This window comes from Aspergillus terreus, genomic scaffold (genome assembly GCF_000149615.1).
Source record: "Aspergillus terreus NIH2624 scaffold_3 genomic scaffold, whole genome shotgun sequence".
NCBI classification, from domain to species: domain Eukaryota; kingdom Fungi; phylum Ascomycota; class Eurotiomycetes; order Eurotiales; family Aspergillaceae; genus Aspergillus; species Aspergillus terreus.
The window spans coordinates 595,263-619,265 of record NT_165926.1 but is presented as its reverse complement, the minus strand read 5'-3'; the positions used below and the strand labels follow the sequence as shown (position 1 = coordinate 619,265).

Sequence of the window (24,003 nt, the reverse complement as noted above, 5' to 3'; positions counted from 1 at the left end):
TGGGCTTTCTGGCAAATGATCTTTTTTGATGATTCAGGTCGGCGTCCTGCTATGATCCTGTATGGGATACACTGTACATCTCATGCCGGTTTTCTTTTCGTCTACCTAATTTGACTTGGGAATGATCCAATATCCACTTCAAGCGGCAATGTCTCTGAGCTTCTTTGACACCCTTTTCCCTTCGGGGTTTGCACATACGCATGGTTTGATACGTTGATATGGCAAGCATCAAAAGGGCTCATACAAAGCTGCGCCCTCCATCTAGAGTGAACTGCTGAAAAGGTATCCTTCGGTCCAGATGAAGGGGGTTCGACGGTGACTCCCGTGTTCAATTCGTAGCTACAGACAACAGGAAGACAACACCTCTTGCATTAGGCAGTCCTATCTATTGAGCACCAGGATCATATCGGATACTTCGTACATGCCGGGGTAAATACACGATTTCATATTTAGACAGTTTCTATATAATAAAAAGCTAGAGGAACAGGGATTAGCAGCGCTCGAAAACACGATATAACCCTTTCAGATCAGCCACTTCCACCACCCCGTGGAGTAGTCGCGTTGTAGCAACTAGCCGACTCCGAATAGCGGGGAAAATGACGTGCTCCAACATTCGCGCCAACTGGAGTCGACGTTGCTTGACCATATCGTCTTCCTCTACTCCAGTCTGACGGCCAGCGTTCTCAGTAGCAGAGTCCACCTCGCCGCATGCACCGTCTGTTGGAGGAAGTGGAAGTTGTTCGGGTGTATAGAAAGCTGCTAGTTCGCGAAGGAACGTGCGGAAGCATTCCTCCTCGCTCGTCCAATCAACATACGGGCCCAATCGAAGAAGGAACTTGGGCAGCTTGCCGAGACAGGGAACGTAGCCCTTGAGCAGGAGTGGGATGGAGAGGAGTTCGCCCTCGGCGGAGATTCGGATGGAGAAGTATTCCTCTAACATCTCGCGCCTGTCGATGAGGGTCCTCGCAACCATGGCCGGGGCGTTGGCGAAGATCTCGGTTTCTTCGGCCGTCTGTTGTGAGTCGGGTTGAGAGACACGTCGGGCCTCACGACTCTCTCGTTCGGCGTCGGCCGCGATTTGTAGGAGGTCTATGAGCTTTGGTGCTGGGTCGAGTCTGATAACGCCAAAATTTCCAAAGTCTGTGAGCCCGACTTGGTAGAAGAACTCGCTGCAGAAGAGTCCGTAATCGACCAGGTAGAGCTTCACGCCGGACTGGATGGCTGCGATCCGCCGTCGTTCGTCCACGAGGCCGACGTAAGTGTGGGATGCGATGGTCTCCGTCAGGGCGTTGTGCATTACGTTGCGAACGCTTGCGCGGAGGTTTTTGACGGACGTAAGTGCGATCTTCAGCGGCTCTCTGTCTGTAGTCTCGTATTGTAGACCCTCGTCGAGAACGGACGAGCCGGCTTCCTCTACCGCTTCGTGGGGTGCAGTTGGGGTCAACATCGATGTGATCTTGCGGACTCTGGAGTCCGTGCGCACGAGGTTATGCTCGTATGGCTTCTTTGCTGCTGCGGGCGTCTTAGGGGTAGTGCTTCCTGCGTCGGCGGTGTTGTCGCGGGAGGGCAATTCCATTGTTGTCACTCCCGGGAGGAGGGTCTGGGTCAAGAACGTTCGGCTCGAGTCCACCTGAGCGAGCTTTGACCTGATTTCGTTGCAGATGCATTCGATGATTTCGTCTTCGTTGAGAAAGTTCACTTCGCGCTTCGTCGGGTGCACGTTCACATCGACTCGCTGCGGTTCAATTTCCAGGTCGATGTAGACAAACGGATGGCCGCCTTTCGGCAAGAAGCTGGCGTATGTCTGCTCAATGGCGCGCTTAACAGCCGTTGATTCGACAGAGCGATGGTTGATAAAGAGCAGAATCACGGTTTTCTTCACGTGGTAGTTGGCGTTTGTGACGAGACCGGATGAGCGAAAGCCTAGTTTCTCGTCTTCGATCTTAAATTCCACGAGCTCGTTTGCGACGGCACTGCCGTGAATTTGGCGAATTCGATCGGTGGTGTTGGCTGCAGCCGGGGTTGAGATGCTGACGCCTGAGTCGCCGTGTTTTCGACAGGAGAAAGCCACTCCGGAGCAATGGACTGCATACCGTCCGACGACATCCAGGATCTTCGCGTACTCTTCGCTGGCCGAACGGAAAGCACGCCGTCTAGTTGGGACATTATAGAATAGATCTTCCACCTATTTCAATTAGCTTTGCCTGCGTATCAGGGATCGTCATATCTCATACTGTTATCTGCGTCCCACCGCGTCCAGCTGTGGCTTTGGGCGCGGCACTCTGCCCCGGTTTAGCAGGCACAAGCTTGCCGTCACTGTAGTGGGCTCGCCATGCACAGCTGGAGCCCGCCGTCTTAGTGGTCACAGTAAGATGGGCGATGTGGCTAATGCTAGCCAACGCTTCGCCTCGAAAACCATACGTTCCAATAGATGAAAGGTCTTCAAAATGCTTCAGCTTGGACGTAGTAAACCTCTCACAAAGGATAGGGAGGTCATCTCGCTGTACTCTCTTTGGTTAGATGACCGACATCTTTCCGAGATTTTGATCATGTTTGCATGTACTTACATCTATGCCATGGCCATTGTCGGTAATCTGGAGCAACTTAAGTCCTCCATCCTTGACCAAGATCTCGAGGGATGTGGAACCAGCGTCCACAGCATTCTCAATCAGTTCTTTCAGAGCATGCATGGGAGCGACAATGATCTCCCCTGCGGCAATCTTATTCACAACATCCGGGTCAAGTGCCTGGTTCCAGCAATCAGTCTGGTCTGCTTGGAATCACTCTTTGATGCATAGAAACTGACCCTAATCCTTTTGGGCTTCTGGGGGGCGACATCCTCTTCAGCTGGCCGTTTTGTGCCGCGGAGTTCGCTGGGGTCCAGTTCCATTTCAGCGTCCATTATTCCTGGAGAAACAACTTGCTTTTATAGTTGTCCTGTTCCTCGAATTCCCTATACAATCCACCATCAAGGAGCGAGCGGAACACGGTTGAACGTAACGGGAGCCCAATCCAAGCCACCGAACAACGTACATAAGATACCGCTGACGTTTCAACTTCGATGAATGGTCCAGGCTGATGCTCTGGCTTTTGTAATGTCAGAAAAAGGCTGCCAGGAAGGCAGATGTTCTGGTCGAAACATCTGGGGAACAAACAAAAGGCGATAACTGATAAGCGAAACAAACTCCCGTGACCTCGATAAGATTAATCCCCAACTCCGCAACCGTCAATCCCCATGCCATTCCTTGAAGTCTTGATCTAACTACTTGTTCACTTCCATCCTCTCATCGTCAAATGATACTTCGAGCCTTCGACGCTCCCTTGGAGCTCCCTTTCCCATGCGCCCATCATGTTGTCTTCCAGGAGGCATATAATGGCCGATGAGGAGCTCGGCAAGAAGGATGACGACCATAAGCGCCGATCTGATCGAGAACATCTCTGGCACTCGAAATCACAATGGAGACTACCGCGCCGCCGGTCGCTCCTAGTCCTCGTCGCTCTATATCTTTTATACCTATTTTTTAAGAACATGCCGACCGACCTTACACCTGTTAGAGAACGACCGGTATTCGCGCAATCTCAGCAGATACCTCCAGCGCAATGGTCACGTCCAGCGCCATCGCCTGCGATTCCAGACCAGAATCCTCCGTCTCGAGGGGTACCTGCGGCAGACAACAAACAGGACTTCTATTATGAAGGGGAAGTGAAATTCTATGGTTTGGCTGCGAGCTTGAAGCTCTTCCAGAAACTAGGGAGCCATCGCGGAACACCTAGTCACGATGTAGTCATTGCTGGCGCCAGCTTGGAAAGCATATCGGATCTATTGCAACTTGCATGTCGAATGGCCAGTCAGAAAACGAATGAAGTCCATTTTGTGCTGATGGGGAGGGATGATATTTCAATTGAAGGGTTACAACGTGTGAACGGTATCAGCAATGAGGATTGCCTAATCAACTGGCATGGTATGTATTATGTTTGACTAATGCGACGTGCTGAACAATCCTGGCTGACATCCTTGGTTCAGATGCCCGACCAGACTATGCGCAGTTCTCGACGGACGGCCGAATGGAGAGGGCGGTTGCCGTCGGCCTTAAATATGTCTATGCATATATCCGTCCTCAAGTGATCATTACACATGGCGAATCGCTGGAACAAGCCTTCTTCCTCAGAGGCTCTCGGTCGATGTCTCGAGAATTCGGCATTCCTCATATCACCCTTCCGAGCGTCGCAAGGAATCTCATGTGGATATCCACATTGGACACTCATGCTCTTCGAGGTATAGATCCGTGGAAACCGCCTACGAGATGTGACATACTGACAAGTCCTGTAGTGTGGAATGATATTCGTGTTGAATTCCTCGTCAATGCACAGCCAGAGTCTTCCGGTTCCCTCATTAGACTGGTTCGGTCGCTGCAAGAGGCCGACTACCTTGGATCGACGCCCGGTCTAACTATTGAGCTTCCCGCGGATGTTGACCCCCAGCTCCTCCACTTTCTGAAAACCTTAGATTGGCCCCCTGCTGCAGCTGGTAAGTTGACAATTAGAAGACGTATACAGCTACATCACCTTGATCCAGCCGAGGCGTCTTTGAAGACCGTGGAGGCGTTCTATCCCAAGGATCCAAACGTTACCCACGTGCTGATGCTCTCACCTCAAACTGAATTGGCTCCCTCGTTCTATCATTACTTGATGTATACGATGTTGAAATATAAATACTCCGCTCGCTACAAGCAGCTGGGTTCCGGGTTGTTTGGGGTATCTTTGGAACTTCCATCGACTCATATCACGGACGACGAACCTTTTACACCCCCAATCTCGGAGAGTGACGGCCTATCAAACAACGCCCCAGGGCGCCCGTCGCCCAGCTTCCTTTGGCAGGCTCCAAATACTAACGCGGCATTGTATTTTGGCGACAAGTGGGTCGAGCTTCATTCTTTCTTGTCCAAACGCCTTCCAATCCTGGCTACTACACCAGACAGCTCAGTTCAAGAGAGAATTGTTTCGAAAAAGTACCCGGCTGTCATGGAATACCTCTTGGAATTGATTCGCGCGAAAGGTTACTACCTGTTGTACCCGGCATTTCCCGCCAGCGGAGCCTCCTCTCTGGCGACAGTCCACAACGAACTATACCGGTTTCCGGAAGAGTACTCTGACGGCAAGGCAAAGTCGGCAGACGAACCTCCTACTCCGATTGATGACCCGTTCAAACCCTTGACGGCAGATTTTGGCCAACTTGGAGCTGTTGAAAAACCACTCAGTCAAGCCTCGACCGTCATGCCCCTTCTGGATGAGTTCTCATCCGAGCTTGTCGACATAGATCATCTGCCAGTATTGTCCTATCAAGGGAATGAACTGAGCGGACTTGCCTTTTCTCGACAAACTGAAGAGTACGCGCAACAATTTAGATCTCGCTATGGGGGCTGTAACGATGATCGCGTGGTTAATGTCAGGCCAGACGATCTCTTCTGTTTATCAGGTTGAAGTTCAAAGGATTTGTCTGTGGATATATTAAAAATTGACGCATATATACCCTGTATACAAATGGCGCCTTGGTTTAGTATTTCTGTTGTTCTAGTCTTGGAATTGGTTACTCAGACCTCCGCTCTCCTAATGTTGTAGAGTATTGTATGCAAAGCATAAACTGATGCATGACGACCGAGTGATTCTTGGCGGGAATGTCTTACATAATCAGTCGGAGCTCCACCAGGAGCGCAACGCCCGAGCGGCGACGGAACGAGAGAGCTCTCTCTGCTTCCATCAACAAGCTCATAATCCGCTCTCTGCTGCATCCTGTGGTGTTCAGAGACCCCGTTTGTTCCAATCCCTCATTTCCTTTACTTCCTCCGCCTTTCCATTTTCCCTTTCCCCCGTTCCTCCACTTTCGATTACCGTCTCCCCAGATACCCGTCAGAAATGGCGAAAGACGGCGAGCGGTCAGCTCCCGCCGACAAGGGCAAAGGCAAGGTCGATGATGTGAAGGAGTTGACTGGAGGAAAGAACGCTCAGAACGATGAGAAGCCAACACAAGCAGATGGAAAGAAGAAGGATGAGGAGCAGAAGGAAGAAGGTAAGCCGATGGCTCCTTCACTATCCGCCCAGTCCAGTCGTCTGGTCTGTTACTAATACAATAACCCATTTAGAGGAGCTCAGCGAAGAAGACCAACAGCTGAAGAATGAACTGGAGATGCTTGTGGAGCGGCTAAAGGTATGGGATGTATTGGAGATGGCGACTTCCCGCCCACTGAACGATGACGTTAACGTGTCCGACTTTGCGTATAGGAACCGGATACCTCTCTGTATGGGCCTGCCTTAGACGCGATCAAGAATTTTATCAAGACCTCCACTTCTTCGATGACAGCTGTCCCAAAGCCCCTCAAGTTCCTCCGGCCACATTATGACGAGCTGGCGGGACTCTACGATAAGTGGGCCGCGGGCTCCGTCAAGGTTGGTTTCAAAGGCCCCTCGTCTGTGCAGTGAGGCGATAATAACACCACTATGTCATACAGGACTCATTAGCCGATATGCTTTCGGTCCTCGGAATGACCTACGGAGACGAAGAGAAACTAGAGACGCTGAAGTACCGCCTACTCACGAAGTCTGATGACCTGGGTTCCTGGGGTCACGAATATATTAGACACCTTGCTTTGGAAATCGGTCAGGAATATCAGAACAGGTTGAATGCGGAGAAGGACGTCCAAGATCTGATCGATCTTTCGCTGTCTCTTGTCCCTTACTTCTTGAGCCATAACGCGGAGGCCGATGCCGTCGACCTGCTGAGCGAGCTGGAGATTATCGAGGAAATCCCGCGGTTCTTGGACGAGAACACCTATTCCCGGGTGTGTCTTTACATGGTTTCCATGGTTAACCTCCTCACATACCCCGAAGACCAACAGTTCCTCCGCACCGCCCACGAGATTTACGTCCGATACAAAGAACTCACCAAGGCCATCGTACTTGCCATCCGTTTGAACGACACTGATCTTATCAGGAGCGATTTGAATGCCACAACTGACAAGTCTCTCAAGAGACAAATGGCCTTCCTGATTGCCCGGCAGCAGATATGGCTTGACCTGACCGATGAGGATGAGGAGGACGAGGCTTTCGTTGATTGTCTGAACAACACCTCCATCCCCAAGCACTTCAAGTCTCTCGGAAAGGAGCTCAACATTCTCGACCCAACGATGCCGGAGGATATCTACAAGACTCACCTGGAAAGCAGCCGCGGCGCAGGACTCACCAACGTCGATTCGGCTCGACACAACCTTGCCAGTGCCTTCGTCAACTCTTTCGCAAACGCGGGATACGGTAATGACAAGATGATGCTCGTCGAGGGTGATAAGGGTCCTTGGGTTTGGAAGACTAAGGATGACGGCATGCTTTCGACCACTGCATCGATGGGTATGCTCTTGCACCGGGATGTTGAGGCTGGTCTGGACAAGATCGACAGATTCACGTACGCTTCGGAAGATCAGATCAAAGCGGGTGCGCTACTAGCCATCGGTATTCTAAACTCCGGCGTCCGGGTGGACTCTGATCCTGCTTTGGCCCTTCTGAGCGATCCCGACAACTTGGAGGCCAAGAGTGTGCCGATGCGAATCGCCTCCATCATGGGTCTTGGTTTGGCCTATGCCGGTTCGAACAAGGAGGAACTTCTTGATGTTCTACTTCCGATTGTTGAGGATGTTTCTCTTGACATGCAACTCTCGGCAATGGCTGCCGTCTCTTTGGGTCTCATTTTCGTCGGTTCCTCGAACCATCAGGTCAGCGAAGCCATTGCTACCACCCTGATGGATGAAGAGCGACAGAAGCAGCTCAAGGATAAATGGACCCGGTTTATGGCCCTGGGTCTGGCTCTGCTGTACTTCGGACGTCAGGAGGAAGTCGATGTCATCCTCGACATTCTTAAGGCTGTGGACCACCCCATGGCCAAGCCTACATCTGTGCTTGCTTCGGTCTGCGCTTGGGCGGGAACCGGCACGGTGCTGAAACTCCAGGAGCTCCTCCACATCTGCAACGACATCATTGAAGAGGGCGAGGAAAAGAAGGGTGATGAGCTTGTCCAGTCATACGCCGTCCTCGGTCTGTCCCTCATCGCGATGGGTGAGGAGGTCGGCCAAGACATGATCCTTCGGCAATTTGGTCACCTCATGCACTACGGTGCCAGCAATATCCGTAAGGCGGTTCCCCTTGCTATGGGTCTGATCAACCCGAGCAACCCTCAGATGAAGGTCTACGATACCCTGTCGAGATACAGTCACGACAACGATAACGATGTCGCTATTAACGCGATCTTTGCTATGGGTCTTTGCGGTGCTGGTACCAAGAACGCCCGTCTGGCACAATTGCTCCGGCAGTTGGCTAGCTATTACCACCGTGATCAAAACGCACTGTTCATGGTGCGCATCGCGCAAGGTCTCCTCCATATGGGCAAGGCTACCATGACGTTGAACCCCTTCCACACAGATCGTCAGGTGCTGTCCCGGGTATCCGCTGCCGGTCTGCTTACAGTGCTGGTGTCCTTGATCGATGCCAAGCAGTTCATTCTTGGGGAGCACCACTATCTCCTTTACTTCCTTATCACCGCTATGTACCCGAGATTCCTTGTGACTCTTGATGAGGATCTGCAGCCCCTTACTGTGAACGTGCGTGTAGGACAGGCTGTGGATGTTGTTGGACAGGCTGGCCGTCCGAAGACGATCACTGGCTGGCAGACACAGAGCACCCCTGTCCTTTTGGCTTATGGCGAGAGAGCAGAGCTCGAAGATGAACAGTACATTCCTCTCAGCAGCACCCTCGAGGGACTAGTTATTCTGCGCAAAGTGAGTACTTCAGATAGTCATTGTATGGGAGTCTTCAATACTAACATCAGTTCCTAGAATCCGGACTGGGAAGCCCCTGCTTAAGGGAAGCAATCTCCCTTAGAATTTTTTTCGCATTGAGATACTGGTCCCACTCACTTGACAGGCTATAATGCCGTTGGTGTTGAATCTCAACCTCATGGGGATCCAAAATCAGGCGGCATTGGATCGGGCGCAGGGCGATAATCTATGCGCTGGATAGTGTTAGGTTTAATGTATTCAGACGATTCGGTGAACAGCTCTAGTCATCTATGATAAATCCACGTCTTTCCTATTTACCCGCAGGTTCGTGTGGTAGATATATATATATATAATGTGGTAAAGGTAAATCGCAGGGTGATGTTGACATTAAGACAAGTTCCTGATCACAAGGATCAATGAAAATAGCCATATCGAAATACTTGCATACTCTACTTATTTGTCCAGGTCAAATGCTGTAATATCTTGGAGCGGAGTAACTTGAATTCATTCCTCATGACGGAACTTCCAAGATAGGAAACTAGGGCATAGGGCAAGAGGACTGCAACTTTTCCGCCTCAAAGAAATGACGGCAACGAAGACCATCTCGATAACAGACGATATTCGTTGAAAACGCCAATATTTCTTACGGTCTGGATCCCTTAGATTAATCAGCACCATGAAGCTTGATCCCAAGGCGATCCGCTACCTCACGAACGAGGATTTCCGTGTTCTCTCTGCTGTATGCCCCTGCCCCCCGGCGCTTGCCGGATTGTTTCGCAACTTGTTGTCTGACGACTAACAAGTCTCTTTCTATAGGTTGAGACTGGAAGTCGGAATCATGAGGTTGTTCCGACGCCTTTGATTGCGCAGATCTCTGGTCTTCGCGGTGGCAGCGGAGTCCACCGTGCAATCTCGAACCTGGCAAAGACCAACCTTATCGCGAAGGTGAAGAACGCGAAATGTACGTACCAGGACATATTACCGCACTATCTCCTCGAGCGCATGCTGATTCGATCCTCCCTGTACAGATGACGGTTACCGACTCACCTACGGAGGCCTGGACTACCTTGCGCTCAACGCTCACCAGAAGCAAAAATGTATCTACTCCGTCGGAAACCAGATTGGTGTTGGGAAGGAATCGGATATCATCGTGGTCGCGAACAACCAGGGAACGCAGCGCATTTTGAAGATCCACCGTCTGGGACGTATCTCCTTCCGGACCGTGAAGACGAACCGAGACTATCTTCGGCATCGAAGCACCGGCTCGTGGATGTACATGTCGCGTTTGGCCGCCATGAAGGAGTTCGCATTTATGAAGGCCCTTCGGGAGAACGGGTTCTCGGTGCCAGAGCCCATTGCACAGAACAGACACACCATCGTTATGAGCTTAATCGACGCCTTCCCGCTACGCCAGATATCGAAAGTGCCCCGACCGGCGCAGTTATACGAAGAACTTATGGATATGATTATGCGGCTCGCCCGGTTCGGGTTGATCCACGGCGACTTTAACGAGTTCAATATTCTGATCAAAGAAGTGGAGGACCCCAACGCGAAAGGGAAAGGCCGGGAAGACGACGAGGATGATGAGAACATTCAGTTGATTCCAGTTCTGATCGATTTCCCGCAGATGGTGTCGGTTGACCATGCCAACGCGGAGATGTACTTCGACCGTGATGTGAACTGTATCAAGCGCTACTTCCAGCGCAAGTTCCATTTCGTGAGCGATGCGCCCGGTCCTTTCTTTGCGGACGCGAAGAAACAACTCCTCACCAACCCGGCCAAGCGCTTGGATGTCGAAGTCGAAGCGTCTGGATTCTCTAGGAAGATGGCGCGCGAGCTGGAAAACTACATGAAGGAAGTGGGTGTGAAGGGTGACGGCGAAGAGGGTACTAAAGGCAGCGATGATGAAGAAGACGAGGAAGAGGAGGGTTCAGGCTCTGAGCGCGAGGAGAATGCTGAGGACGATACCCATGGGGGTGACGAGATTAGCGAGAGCTCTCGAAAATTAGGGGAATTGCAGGTCTCCTAGGGGTTATGATGGTAGTGCGCTTTGGATGCAACATGTTAAATAGCTTAATGACCATTGTGTGACGAATAAATCATAGACCTTGGACGATGTCTCCAAAGAACTTTGCATGGTGGTCGAGTAAGAAGAGGACTGATCTGCTACGGCACGTGGCGCGGCCACCTGCGCAATTTTGATCTGCGAAAGTTCCGCCGAGCCCAATCAACGCTGAAACAGTATCTCCCTCTATCAATTCTTCAGACACCCACAACCTCCCCGGCCTCCCATTGGTCTTGCTCCGTCCAAGGTCTGTTTGAATCGGAGCACAGAGTTCAAAATGGTCCGGCAATTCTCCAAGTTTCCGAAGAGGCCCGCGGACTGGCTGCCTCCTTCGGCGCCGCTGTCCATGCGGAAGCAAGTCTTTCTGTGAGTACCAGTATCTCGAGCCCGAACGAACATAGAATACATTCAGGGAAGAACATGAGTTCGCATACTAACAACATCCAGCCCCGACTTCACCATCGCCCTCATCCGCACGCCCTTCCTCCCTCCCCGATACGCCTCCTTCTATGTGCCACTGAACTTCAACAAACTCGACATGCGCGATTACCTTAAGAACCTGTACGGCGTGGACGTGCTGGGCGTGCGGAGTTTTGTCGAGCAACAGAAGATTACCCGGCTGCGGCCCATGAACAAATTCGGCTATGGCAAATGGAGACGGCCGATCTCGAAGAAGAAAATGACGGTAGAAATGAAGCAGCCATTTGTGTGGCCCGAGGCTCCCAAGGATATGGCCCCGTACGTCTTATCCCTGCCCCTGGCATACTGGATACATCCTACGTCCCCGGGAGTTTTCCTGCAGTGTGCGCTAACAATCCAAACAGATGGGAGCACGACCAGTTCCACAAAGCCGCCAAATACCAATCAGATATGCAAAAGACACAACGACCGGATGCAGCCATGCAAGCACCTAAGGAAGAGCGAGAGGTCTTCGAGGAGGCCGCCAAGGAGATTTTGTCTGGCTCGAAACCCTGGCGTCCGACCTGGCAGGCCCTCGGCCTCAGCTATGATAGACCGGTGGTCGGGGGTCCTAAGGGGGCGCCTTCGCCTAGGTCATAGGTGTATGGCGGCCCTTCTGGGTTCTGACTTTTGTCTTACTGATGGTTGGGAATAGAAAAGCGGGTTCTTCATTTCGTTTGGGGTATGTGTGGGTTGAATTCTTGGTTTATTTTAACACCCCTGTATGTGATAAATGCTGCCCACTTGTGTTATGTATTATATTGTTCCATATAAATATCTTTTCGGCGCATTATTTTAATGTTGAGTCCGTTACGCCAAGGCTGTCGTATCTCTATTCGTCCTATTACGTGTAGTCGGCTTATATGGAACAGCACGTTGATTGAGGCAGATACGCTATGCAAATACCAAAGTCTGCACGGTGGTGATAGTAGACATATGAGACAGAAGCGATGGCCAAAACAAATAAAACACATAATAACCAAAACCCCGCTTAATGTGAACAGACCACTACAGACGGCTCTCGACAAAGTTCATGTGGTGCTGGCCAGGCCAATGCGCGTCGGGCCACACATGGCGAATACCTTCCCAGATATGTCTGCAATCATATTAGTATCTCAACTAGAGTGGAAATGGGGCGGGAATTGCTTACTGGACGTAGATGATATCAAGTTCGTCGCTGACCTCCTTTGGCACATCCTTCACGTCCTTGCGGTTCTGGTAAGGGATCAAAACTGTCTTGACTCCAGCACGGTGAGCACCGATGAGCTTCTCCTTAATGCCACCGACAGGCATTACTCGTCCCCGAAGAGACACTTCGCCAGTCATCGCCAACTTAGGTGGCACAGCTTTGCCAGTAAACAAGGAAATCAGTCCAATCGTATGAGCGAGACCAGCCGACGGACCATCCTTGGGGATGGCGCCGGATGGACAGTGGACGTGCAGACTGCGGTTCTTCATGATATCCTCGTTCGGGTCAGGAGTCAATCCTAACTCGTACGAATGAGCTTTAACCCATGTTAGCGCTACTTCCACACTCTCCTTCAAAACATCGCCAAGCTTTCCGGTAAGCTGGACGCGGCCGTTTCCAGGCATGTCCGCAACCTCGATGAACAGAATGCTGCCTTGGCCTCCAGTTGAATAAGCAACGAGGCCAGTAACAACACCTGGACGCCCATGCTTCTCGGCGATTTCTTCATCAAACCGTTCGATCCCGAGGATCTCCTCCAGATCATCAAGGGTAACCACGGGATTGTAAGCTTCCAGTCGGCCGGTATCAGCTGCATCAGCATATTGGACAGCCTTGTAGCGACAGATCGAGCCAATTTCGCGTTCGAGGTTACGGACACCAGATTCACGAGTATAAGCGGTGATGGTCTTGTCGATAACTTCATCTGAGAGAATGACTTGGCCATCGGACAGTCCATTGGACCTAATTTGCTTCGGGATCAAGTGTCTCTTAGCGATGTGCCGCTTCTCCACGGTTGTATAACCCGACAAGGTGATGGTCTCCATGCGGTCGAGCAAGGGGGCGGGGATCGTGTCAAGCGAATTGGCTGTCGCAATGAAGAGCACCTTGCTCAAATCGATAGGAATGTTGATATAGTGGTCGGAAAACGTATGGTTCTGTTCTGGGTCCAAGACTTCCAGCATTGCTGCAGATGGGTCGCCCTGGAAGTTGGCACCACCGACCTTGTCGATTTCGTCCAACAAGAAGACTGGATTGGCAACGCCAACCTTCTTGAGACCGTTGACGACCAGTCCTGGCATGGCGGCCACATAGGTCCTCCGGTGGCCTCTGATTTCCGCCTCATCTCTAACACCGCCAAGAGAGATGCGGTGGAACTTGCGCCCAAGAGAGGCAGCAACCGACCTTGCCAAACTCGTCTTACCTGTTCCAGGTGGCCCAACAAGGAGCAGAATGGGAGATTTGTCAGTCATCTTCCTAGATTTGAGACGATGAAGCTTTGTCTCGACTGCGACACGGTCTGCCTCAGACAAGTGAGGGACTTCCTTTTCGAGATCACCCGAATCTGCCTCTTCTAGGTCTTTCGACAAGCTAGCGATTTGGCGCTCAACGTCCTGGTTAGTGGATTGCTTGAGCCTTAAAACCGCCAAATATTCCAGAAGTCTCTTCTTGATTTTCTCCAGACCGTAGTGATCGTCATCCAATTGTTTCCTGGCTCTCTTCAAAGTCTCTGGCCCAAGTTGATCTTCAGTGACTTTGGTCCATGGGATATCGGCCAGGTTCTCCAGGTAGGTACGGCAGACACCATACTCTGCATTCGCAGGGTTCATCTTGCGAAGGCGACGCAACTCCTTGTCAGCTACCTTCCGTGCTTCAGGGCTGAGTTGCGCCTCCTGTAACTTCTGCTGCAGCTCGTCGACTTCATTGACTTCCTTCTCATCTCCGTCGTTGCTCCTTCCAGCGGCCCCCGGGGGTGTTAAGCCCGAAAGACCAGCCATGGCCCGTCGGGCCAGAAGCTCACGGTCACGTGGATCGATCTGGCTGATATCGAACCCGGAGGGGTTGAAGCTATTCGTGGAAATCGTGGTGACCTTCACGCTATTCTTGATGTTTTGGACTTGTCGGCTGAGCAATTCGACCACTTTCTCGAGCCTCGTCTTCGAGTCAAGTGATGCAAGAACCCGCAGCTTCTCCTCGAAGCTTGCATCGGTCACATCCGCCATGAAATCAGCCAGTCTTCCAGCTTGCGCGAGGTCAGTCTTTGAGATGAACAATTCGAATTTCCGGGCCAGAAGAGGTGATAGTCGATTAGAGGGAGAGGGGAGTAACGAAGATAGCCGTAAAAGAGTGAGGAGCTCCTTGGAAAGGCGTCTCAGTTGTTGAAACAGCTCAACGGTTTCCGAATCAACTGTGGCGAGATCTATTGGTATTAAATCACATTAGCCACAAGCTATGGCCAAGAACAGCAGCCATGTGAATACATACCTTTATCGTCATGGAGGATAGCTTCGGCCTCGAAAAAGGGTCTTTCTTTCAGGACACGCTTGATGGTGAAGCGCTGGACACCCTGGACGACAAGGGACGCCTCGGAGTAGGATCGACGTTGGATGCCAATCACCTTGCCCACGGTGCCATAACGGAAAAGATCCTCCTTTCTGGCCTGGCCTGCATCGAGAACCTCATATTCCTCCTTCTTCTCATCATCTAGACTGCCGTTGTCGATCAAACGTTGACCATCGGTACTGAGGAATGGCGAGCTGAGTGGGACACACCCGAAGGTGATGGAAGTTCCATCCCGTCTAGCGGCGGAGGTTCGATCGAGAAGGGACGACAGAAGGTTGGAGAGGTCGGGCCGGTTGTTCACTGGAATGCGGAGAGTGACTCCAGGAAGCAAAACGGAGCCTTTAGGGAGCGGCACCAAGGCGAGCTTGGTGGTTCTCCCATTGTTGACGCCCATGTGAGTCGGCAGACACCAAATGTGTCAGAGATGATAGATAGTAATGATGTGAGATTGGATATGCACTGGGATAGATCGGTTGGGGGAATGAGGGAGGTGGAGAAGAGATGGAGGTTATAAGATGGAGGAGACAGGGTTCCAGAACCCCATAGATACCTCACTGCTGAGCGTGACTCTGGGGAGGCGATCGTAAGATAAGCGACCGCTCTTCCGAAGCCGAGGTTGGTACGTCAGTATCCGGGGAAGGCAACATCCTCCGCTCCATTCTTTTGGCCCGGGAAGCAGTGTAGTACTCTTATGACATTGCTGCCATCATTGTTAAGGTAGGCAGCTACTTAGAGAAAACATGCTTTTCTACGTACGTTATTCCCCTTCCCCCTCGAGAGAAATACCTACAGTAAAGTACGGTATCAACTCGGTTGATTCCGTTATCATCCCGTGATTCTTCCAGGCTGTTCGGTGGTAATATTACCGTAATGTTACGAGACTGTCGGCGGAATCCGTCCTTTCCAATGGGAGAAGATCGTTGAAGCTTCATCTCCGTCCATCCAACTTTGGAAGCCGTGAGACTTCACCCTCTAAACCATTTTTTACTTCCTCCGAATAGCTCGGCCCTGGCCCTCACTACTCGCCATAACCTTCTTGTCTTTTCCTTTCCATCTGAATTCAATTTATACCGTTCTATACTTTCTACACTCTTCGGGATGGCGTCTGCCCCGCATCCCACTTCTGGCGCCGCCAACCCCTCGCCAAAGACGACATTCACCATTGGCACTCGCAAGTCGAAACTCGCTCTTTTGCAGACGGATCTCGTCCAGGCGGCTCTGCAGAAGGCATGGCCTCAATATTCGTTCCGGATTCACTCGCGCGAAACCGCAGGTGACCAGAACACGACAATCGCGCTCCGAGACTTCACAACCAAGAATCTCTGGACTCAGGAATTGGAAGATTTGCTGATTGCGGGCGACGTGGATTTAATTGTTCATTCTCTGAAAGGTTCAACTCCTTGCGATCCCGTATTTCTTACCCTCCAACTCACGTGGCAAAACTTTTTACAGATGTTCCGACCCTCCTCCCTCCTTCATGCACGCTGGGCCCTATGTTGAAAAGAGAAGATACGCGAGATGTGCTGGTTGTGAAGAAAGGGCTTTCGTACAAAAGCCTCGATGATTTGCCCGCGGGTTCCGTTGTGGGAACCTCCTCGATCCGTCGGACCGCACAGCTTGCGCGCAGATACCCTCACTTGAAAATTATCGATGTTCGCGGAAATATTGGCACCCGACTGGCAAAATTGGATGCTGAAGATGGGCCCTTCACTTGCATCATCTTGGCAGCTGCAGGTCTCCTGAGATTGGGTCTCCAAGACCGAATCACTCAGTACCTGGACTCCAAGAATGGGGGCATGTTGTATGCAGTTGGCCAGGGTGCTCTGGGAATTGAGATCCGCAAGGATGACCCTCTTATGCATGAGATGTTGAAGAACATTGGTGACGACGAAACGACGTTCGCCTCTCTGGCTGAACGGAGCTTGCTGCGAACCCTCGAAGGCGGCTGTAGTGCCCCGCTGGGTGTCGAATCGGAATGGATCCCGTCGTCTGGGTCGTCGCGGAAACTGAGAATGAGGTCTATTGTTGTCAGTGTTGACGGAAAGGAAAGCGCCGAAGTCGAGGTGGATGGTGATGTGGATTCTGTGGACTCCGCCGAAGCATTTGGCATCAAGGTGGCCAACGCTTTGGTTGAGAAAGGCGCCGGGAAAATCCTCGAAGAGATCCAACGGAACAAACAGTCTTCGTAGGCTGTTTTGTTACTGGGGTTGGATATCAGTGTATCATGTACATTGACGGACACGTTGTTCTCTTTGATCTACATACTACGATGACGGACTAGACGGATACCCTCACGGAACAAAAGAACTAAAATTATCTGCTATGCCATGTTATGCCATTCATGTGCTTATCATTATGTGTCTAAATGTGAATTCAAGACTATACAAAGTCATAATTAGACGAGATGTTCGGACTCTGTCGATGCGCCGACATTACTGAATGTAACGAATCAGGCAGCATAATCGTGGCACTATCCCCTGTTCAATGTATTTCCTGAGCCTCTTGGGTTGGCTTCTTTATATTCATCCCAAGCACGAGCCTTCATAGTCTCCTCATCTGCCTTCTCCATGTCATCCTCATCGACCTCTTCTTTCATGCCGGATTGCTCCCCTCCTTGAAGGAAGTTGCCTCGTCGTTTTTCCTCTTCAAGATATTCATCTATAGTCATCGTTGGCAAATTATGTCCAGACCGGAACACACCCTGCTGGAGTTGCGTTCGACGGTCGAGTAGTGTGAAAGGCTGCATCGGTTTTCCTTCCTTGCTCAACAAAGGGCCAAATTTGCCCCCTTGCAGAAGCTGAGAAATGGGGGGATCGAGTCTCTCTGAATAAGCCGTCTGTTCCGCGTTTTGTCGTCTTCTGGGGTCTTCCGGTTGCGCATTATGTTCTGGCGGTGGTGCACGCCGCATGGCTGAAAGCATGGCTAGTTCCTGCGAGAGAAGATCTAATGACTGGAATGTTTGGTGGATATATAGATGAATCTCTGCAATATACAGCTGGCGAACATCGTCATCATCGCTCTGGAGTCGACTTTGGTTATTGGAAAGGTACTTCAACGATGTTAGCAAAGCTTGAGGGCCTCTGGGGTAGGGACTATCTGACCTCAAGTCTTTGCTTGAGCTCTTTCTCCTCTTTGAACCTTGTGATCTTTATCTCTCTTCGTGCAGCAGCGTCGTTACCCAGGGTCAGGGAGAATGAGGAAGGGTTCGCGGTGTATCGCTCGTAGAGCTTTTTATCCTTATCGTTGAGTAATTCATAGTCATCCAAGCGTGCGAGAAATCGCTCGTACTGCGCGAGTGCGCGACGGAGACTCGATTCGCGGTCGGAGCTATACGATCGTTGGAGGAGGTCGGCGAGATGATATGCGACAGTGAGATATCTGATTGACACAAACATCAGCTCAAGTCTGCGCACTGCCGCGCTGAGAGGTAAGCTTACTGTAAATCACCGGTAGCGATGTCTTCTAATGGTTCATTGGAGCTGAAGAGCGACAGAACATCCACGAGTCGCTGGCATTCCTCGAGCTTCGTTATTGTTGCGCTGACATCATTGCGAAAACGATCAGTGTTGGTGTCCGGACGGGCCTCCAATTCGGTTTTCTCTGCCTTGGCCGTGGTAAATAACGTCCGCAAATTCTGTGGCTGTTCCATAGCGAGATTCGCTTGGCTTTGGGGGGTGGTGAAGCTCTGTGAAAAGAAGGTCGATTGAGCTGGCAGAAATAATTCATCCGGTCCGCAGGCCGCGGCACCAGCCCAGATATGCCCCGCCATCCGTCCTTAGTAACCGCCACAACCATCTTTGGTGTACTATACGGAGTATCTCAGAGATATCCCAGCTTAAGCGGTGAAATACCTGGAGTATTGAAGATTTCCATCGAATATGAGTTTACAATAGTACTATTCACTACTCAATTAAGAGAGATTGAACTTAATATAGATGGCTGGGACTTGTGCGACCATAGGATGTCTGTTTGTTTGTCCGCAGTATACTACCTTAGGTACCTTGCCTGTTGTGTGCTGCCATCTGCTGGGCAAAGAAGGAAAGCCGGGTACCTACTTCCTCATGTCACTGCTCAATTGGGACTTCGCTTCACTTAACTAGCCTGAGCCTACCTGCCTACTTAGTAGTCACCTTCGGCTCTCTATCATCTGAAGCTCTTCCTTTCATCACCTACATACTCTCTATTTCATCCTCTTTCCCTTTCTCTCCCTCCCCCTTTCTCCCTCCCTCCCTCTCCCTCTCTCTCTCCCTCTCTCTCTTTCTCAGCATCCTCTGCCCATACCTCAGGAGTTCGTTTCAGCACCGAAGGATGACCCATCAGAATACCGAAACTGCCAGTTTGGCTACGACGAAGGGTGCCTTGGAGCCTCTTCCTCCTGATAAGACAGCAGGCTTGTCAACAGGCGCAGGGCATGAAATCTCTTCTGATGAGTCAGAAGGTAGTGAAGAGGAAACAGGTCTACATAAAGATCCTTCCCAGAGGCAAAGACAACAGAACGCCACTTTCCAGGCCTTGTGAGTGAGAGTTCGTCCCATCCCATACGTTCCTGTACAACTAATCTACCTAGTCTGTCTCACCACGCTGAGACAATAGTGAACTCCCCCGTTAAACCCAATCAAGCCCAGTCTGAGCTTTCAATATCCTCACTCATAGGAAGGAACGCTAGTGGAACAGGTATCCTGAACCCAAGAGAATACCAGATAGAACTGTTTGAACGCGCCAAAGTACAAAACACCATTGCTGTCCTCGATACGGGCTCGGGAAAAACCCTCATAGCAGTTCTATTACTCAAACACGTCATTCAGACAGAGCTGATTGACAGGGCTAATGGAAACCCCCCACGGATATCATTCTTCCTTGTGGACAGTGTGACCCTCGTATACCAGCAAGCTTCAGTTCTACGTAACAACCTCGACCAGAATGTCGCACATTTCTTTGGTGCAATGGGGGTTGATTTGTGGAACAAACAAACCTGGGCAGAGCATTTTGAGAAGAACATGGTGATCGTCTGTACAGCGGAGATTCTGAACCAGTGCCTGCTCAATGCCTACATTACCATGCAGCAGATCAACCTGTTGGTTTTCGACGAAGCCCATCACACGAAGAAAGACCATCCATACGCGAGGTGTGTACTTTGTCAGCGATAACAACCAAGTTTCTGACTGTGTATAGAATCATCAGAGACTCTTATCTCAGGGTGCCGCCTTCGAGCCGCCCGAGAATCTTTGGAATGACTGCTTCCCCAGTTGATACTAAAGGGGATGTCCTTGAGGCTGCTCGGTATGTTCACGTAAGGAAAATCAGGAGCCATAATGCTGACATTTACAGGAACTTAGAGGCCCTTCTCGATAGTAAGATCGCCACGACCTCGAAACTCACCATCCTAAGGCAAGTTGTCAATCGTCCGAACGAGGAAGTTTGGATCTATGATAAACTGCAGCCGACTTTCACAAGTGATCTCTATAAATTAATGGAAAGCCGCTTCGGTGATATAAGCCACCTAGAGCCCATGTTCAGATTTGCCCGACATGCTACCTCTGAGCTTGGCACATGGTGCGCGGACAGAGTGTGGGTGAGCGCCTTGGCCGATGATGTGCTACCAAAAGTGGAAGGAAGCATCGGTGGAAAACGCCAATCTACCGGCCTGGGTCAACTACCTAAGGATGTACATCGGGATATCACGCGTATTAAAGAGGCCAGTGAGCTTGTCGAGTCTCATCCACCGAACGACCCAGGCGCACCGGAGGCATTGAGCTCGAAAGTCCGAGTCCTCTGGAAAGAGATTTCCCAATGCTTTGGTCAGGAGACTAATACAAAATGCATAGTTTTTACGGAGAAACGCTACACAGCTAAGGTATTGTTCGACTTGTTCACAGTGCTGAACGTACCTGGGCTTCGGCCGGGTGTCTTGATAGGGGTACGCTCGAGTGACAGGATAGGGATGAATGTGACATTCCGCCAACAGATCCTTACGATGGTCAGATTTAGGACAGGAGAAATCAACTGTCTGGTGAGCAAAGCTCGGTCCTTACTCCTCCTGTAGGTTCTGACAATGAACAGTTTGCTACTGCCGTAGCAGAAGAAGGTCTTGACATCCCGGACTGCAATCTGGTTGTAAGGTTAGTGACATACCCTCCTTATGCGTGTGAAAGCTGCTGAACATTCCAGGTTCGATTTGTACAAGACTTTGATACAATATGTGCAAAGTCGAGGCCGAGCTAGACATGCAGATTCGACGGTAATTCACTGTCTGTCATAATGAAGTAGACGTGATTCTGACTCGTCAATGCAGTATGCTAGTATGATCGAGAAGGATAACGCAGACCATGAGAGCATACTCGTTCAGGTCAATGATGCGGAGGTGAGTGCAGATAATCTTGAGTTACATGACGGACGACCTGACATCGCCAGAAAATCATGCAAAGCTTCTGTCAACTTCTCCCAGAGGATCGGATACTGCATGGAAATGACGATGACACCGATGCTGTTCTGGATCGAGAGGAATGGGAGGAGCCATACACGCTGCCATCCACTGCAGCAAGGTTAACTCACCACTCTGCTATCACAGTCCTTGCTCGTTATGCCAGCTCTTTGGTGAGTGACATGATGCTTATGTTCAAACCGAGCCTAACATATATGCCTAGCAATATGAGAATGACACCTCAGCTCAAGTCACATATGTTGTGCTTCCTGTGAATGATGCGTACGTATGCGAGGTCATCTTACCCGAAAAGTCACCTATCCGAGGAGCCACTGGAATGCCTGCAATGAAGAAATCTACAGCGAAAAGATATGCCGCATTCGAGGCCTGTCGCTTGCTGCGGAAGCACAGATTACTCGATGAGTACCTCAATTCAGTCTACCACCGCCGACTTCCTGCTATGAGAAATGCAAGATTGGCCATTACGTCTCACCGGACAAATGAGTACAAAATACTCCCCAAGTCATCACTCTGGAACAAGCAAATTGGGGTTATTCCAGGAAAGCTTTATGGAACTGTCATCTCTTTGAAGCCTCTAACACCCCTGGCAAGAGAGCATGGCAGTATGATCTTGTTCACTCGCGACAGGTTACCGCAGTTTCCAACATTCCCTATTTTCCTCGGTGAGGATGTCGAGACGATAGTCCTGACTGTGCCAGTAAATATGGAGCTCCAGCCATCGGCAGATGAGTTGGACTATATGACAACTTTTACCCTCCGTATCTTTCGTGATGTGTTCCGCAAAACGTACGATAAGGAGCCAGAGAAGCTTCCGTACTGGCTTTTACCAGCTATTTCCTTTCCTTGCAACCAGGAAGCAGATCCAAGGGATGTGGTCAATTGGGAAATCCTATCTTCAGTCCATGAACGCGATGATATAGAATATCAAGCAGATATGCCACCGGAGATGCTGGTCGATCGATTCGTCTATGATCACTGGGATGGGAGGTATCGGTATTTTACGCTGGCCGTTGATGAGAACCTGCAGCCATCAAGCCCTCCACCCTCTCATGTTGCGCGTCGCAGGCACATGGACACCATCATGAATTACAGCATAAGTCTTTCCAAAAATTCTCGAGCGAAGTTCCTTTCAAGATGCAACTGGAATCAACCGGTACTCCATGCAGAGCTTGTTCGCCTGCGAAGAAACTTACTCGATAGAATGACGGACAAAGAAAGAAAGCTCGAAACAAGATCTGTTATTTGCATAGAGCCGTTGAAGATCTCTGCAGTGAGTCGATTGCGTCCTTATTTTCTGGATATTTTTAATCAGTCCACTAGATCCCCGCAGCAATTGCTGCTACATGTCTTGCTTTCCCCGCTATAATAAGCAGGCTGGACGCGTATCTAATTGGCCTCGAGGCCTGTAAGAAACTGGGACTCGAAATTAGCCTAGAATATGCTTTGGAAGCTCTCACAAAAGACTCGGATAATACACATGAGCATCGATCTCAACAGGTCCATATGCAGCGAGGCATGGGAAAAAACTACGAGCGTCTAGAATTCTTGGGTGACTGCTTCCTCAAGATGGCGACATCTATATCGCTCTTCAATCAACACCCTGACGACAACGAGTTCGATTACCATGTGAACAGAATGTGTCTCATCTGCAACAGGAACCTGTTCAACTCGGCTGTGAAGAAGGAGCTTTATCAGTTCATTCGTAGCCGAGGATTTTCAAGGTGATTAGCGCAGTTGACGTGAGATACATGTTGCTAATGAACGACAGAGACACATGGTATCCCGAGGGGCTGACCCTATTACAAGGCAGAGATCATAGCAAAAAGATTGGTTCGGAAAGCAAGCACGCCCTTGCTGAAAAGACAATTGCCGATGTGTGCGAAGCCCTGATCGGAGCAGCCCTGCTTACACCAGGTCCCCAGCATCGATTTGACATGGGAGTCAGAGCTGTAAGTGCTGTCGTTGACAGCAATGAGCATAATGCTGCGTCCTGGAGAGACTACATATCTCTCTACTCAATCCCCAAATATCAAGAACAGGCCCCGGACGGCTCTGAGATTGACCTTTGCCGACGCGTTGAAGAGAAACTGGGCTACCATTTCAGGTACCCGCGGCTGCTGCACTCGGCTTTCACCCACCCATCATATCCTTCGGCATGGGCCAGAGTGCCATGTTATCAAAGTCTCGAGTTCCTCGGCGATGCCCTTCTTGACATGGTTTGCGTGGAGGATCTGTTCCGCCGATTCCCTGATCGTGATCCCCAATGGCTGACGGAGCATAAAGTTTGTTACGACGTCCATGGTTTAGGGCTTTGCTAACGGTATCTGTACAGATGGCAATGGTGTCTAACAAATTCCTCGGTGCGTTGGCTGTGAAACTCGGCCTGCACACACACTTGAGTTACTTCAGCAGCGCATTGCAGTCTCAGATAACTCATTATGCAGAGGAGGCTCAGGCTGCAGCTAGTCAGAGCGATGTAGCCGTGGATTATTGGACGCTTACCCAGGATCCACCCAAGGTAGAGTGAGACGTGCATCACTTGTGTATGCAGCAGCTGACATGCCGAGTAGTGTTTGCCAGACATGGTTGAAGCTTATTTGGGAGCGGTTTTTGTAGATTCAAACTTCAGGTTTGAGGAGGTGGAAGTTTTCTTCCAACAGCACATAAAACCATACTTCCATGATATGGC

At 50.6% G+C, this 24,003-nt stretch overlaps 9 protein-coding genes across 9 annotated transcripts; 6 read left to right on the top strand and 3 right to left on the bottom strand.

The window, feature by feature from the left end:
* Nucleotides 1–490: 490 nt before the first annotated feature.
* Nucleotides 491–2,902, bottom strand: ATEG_02100 (mismatch repair ATPase MLH1; the record flags this gene model as incomplete). Its single annotated transcript, XM_001211278.1, has 4 exons — nucleotides 491–2,185; nucleotides 2,235–2,501; nucleotides 2,568–2,747; nucleotides 2,807–2,902. The coding sequence occupies 4 exons, from the start codon at nucleotides 2,900–2,902 to the stop codon at nucleotides 491–493; spliced, it is 2,238 nt and encodes a 745-aa protein (XP_001211278.1).
* Nucleotides 2,903–3,349: 447 nt separating this feature from the next.
* ATEG_02099 (uncharacterized protein) lies at nucleotides 3,350–5,481 on the top strand (the record flags this gene model as incomplete). The annotated part of the gene is made up of 4 exons (XM_001211277.1): nucleotides 3,350–3,962; nucleotides 4,025–4,276; nucleotides 4,331–4,528; nucleotides 4,577–5,481. 4 exons carry the CDS (start codon nucleotides 3,350–3,352, stop codon nucleotides 5,479–5,481), a joined length of 1,968 nt encoding a protein of 655 aa, XP_001211277.1.
* Nucleotides 5,482–5,913: 432 nt separating this feature from the next.
* Nucleotides 5,914–8,903, top strand: ATEG_02098 (proteasome regulatory particle base subunit RPN1; the record flags this gene model as incomplete). The annotated part of the gene is made up of 5 exons (XM_001211276.1): nucleotides 5,914–6,067; nucleotides 6,141–6,205; nucleotides 6,280–6,444; nucleotides 6,507–8,819; nucleotides 8,877–8,903. 5 exons carry the CDS (start codon nucleotides 5,914–5,916, stop codon nucleotides 8,901–8,903), a joined length of 2,724 nt encoding a protein of 907 aa, XP_001211276.1.
* Nucleotides 8,904–9,495: 592 nt separating this feature from the next.
* ATEG_02097 (protein kinase RIO2) lies at nucleotides 9,496–10,848 on the top strand (the record flags this gene model as incomplete). The annotated part of the gene is made up of 3 exons (XM_001211275.1): nucleotides 9,496–9,558; nucleotides 9,636–9,780; nucleotides 9,848–10,848. 3 exons carry the CDS (start codon nucleotides 9,496–9,498, stop codon nucleotides 10,846–10,848), a joined length of 1,209 nt encoding a protein of 402 aa, XP_001211275.1.
* Nucleotides 10,849–11,422: 574 nt separating this feature from the next.
* Nucleotides 11,423–11,943, top strand: ATEG_02096 (mitochondrial 54S ribosomal protein uL23m; the record flags this gene model as incomplete). The annotated part of the gene is made up of 2 exons (XM_001211274.1): nucleotides 11,423–11,622; nucleotides 11,709–11,943. 2 exons carry the CDS (start codon nucleotides 11,423–11,425, stop codon nucleotides 11,941–11,943), a joined length of 435 nt encoding a protein of 144 aa, XP_001211274.1.
* Nucleotides 11,944–12,351: 408 nt separating this feature from the next.
* ATEG_02095 (putative LON domain serine protease) lies at nucleotides 12,352–15,266 on the bottom strand (the record flags this gene model as incomplete). The annotated part of the gene is made up of 3 exons (XM_001211273.1): nucleotides 12,352–12,439; nucleotides 12,494–14,729; nucleotides 14,795–15,266. The coding sequence occupies 3 exons, from the start codon at nucleotides 15,264–15,266 to the stop codon at nucleotides 12,352–12,354; spliced, it is 2,796 nt and encodes a 931-aa protein (XP_001211273.1).
* A 704-nt stretch (nucleotides 15,267–15,970) lies between these two features.
* ATEG_02094 (porphobilinogen deaminase) lies at nucleotides 15,971–17,061 on the top strand (the record flags this gene model as incomplete). Its single annotated transcript, XM_001211272.1, has 2 exons — nucleotides 15,971–16,262; nucleotides 16,325–17,061. The coding sequence occupies 2 exons, from the start codon at nucleotides 15,971–15,973 to the stop codon at nucleotides 17,059–17,061; spliced, it is 1,029 nt and encodes a 342-aa protein (XP_001211272.1).
* A 903-nt stretch (nucleotides 17,062–17,964) lies between these two features.
* ATEG_02093 (IGBP1/TAP42 family protein) lies at nucleotides 17,965–18,521 on the bottom strand (the record flags this gene model as incomplete). The annotated part of the gene is made up of 2 exons (XM_001211271.1): nucleotides 17,965–18,250; nucleotides 18,310–18,521. The coding sequence occupies 2 exons, from the start codon at nucleotides 18,519–18,521 to the stop codon at nucleotides 17,965–17,967; spliced, it is 498 nt and encodes a 165-aa protein (XP_001211271.1).
* Nucleotides 18,522–19,180: 659 nt separating this feature from the next.
* Nucleotides 19,181–23,841, top strand: ATEG_02092 (putative RNA helicase/RNAse III; the record flags this gene model as incomplete). The annotated part of the gene is made up of 11 exons (XM_001211270.1): nucleotides 19,181–19,386; nucleotides 19,440–19,997; nucleotides 20,045–20,152; nucleotides 20,201–20,882; nucleotides 20,933–20,991; nucleotides 21,173–21,233; nucleotides 21,284–21,466; nucleotides 21,517–22,584; nucleotides 22,635–23,035; nucleotides 23,083–23,596; nucleotides 23,647–23,841. 11 exons carry the CDS (start codon nucleotides 19,181–19,183, stop codon nucleotides 23,839–23,841), a joined length of 4,035 nt encoding a protein of 1,344 aa, XP_001211270.1.
* Between the last annotated feature and the right edge of the window lie 162 nt (nucleotides 23,842–24,003).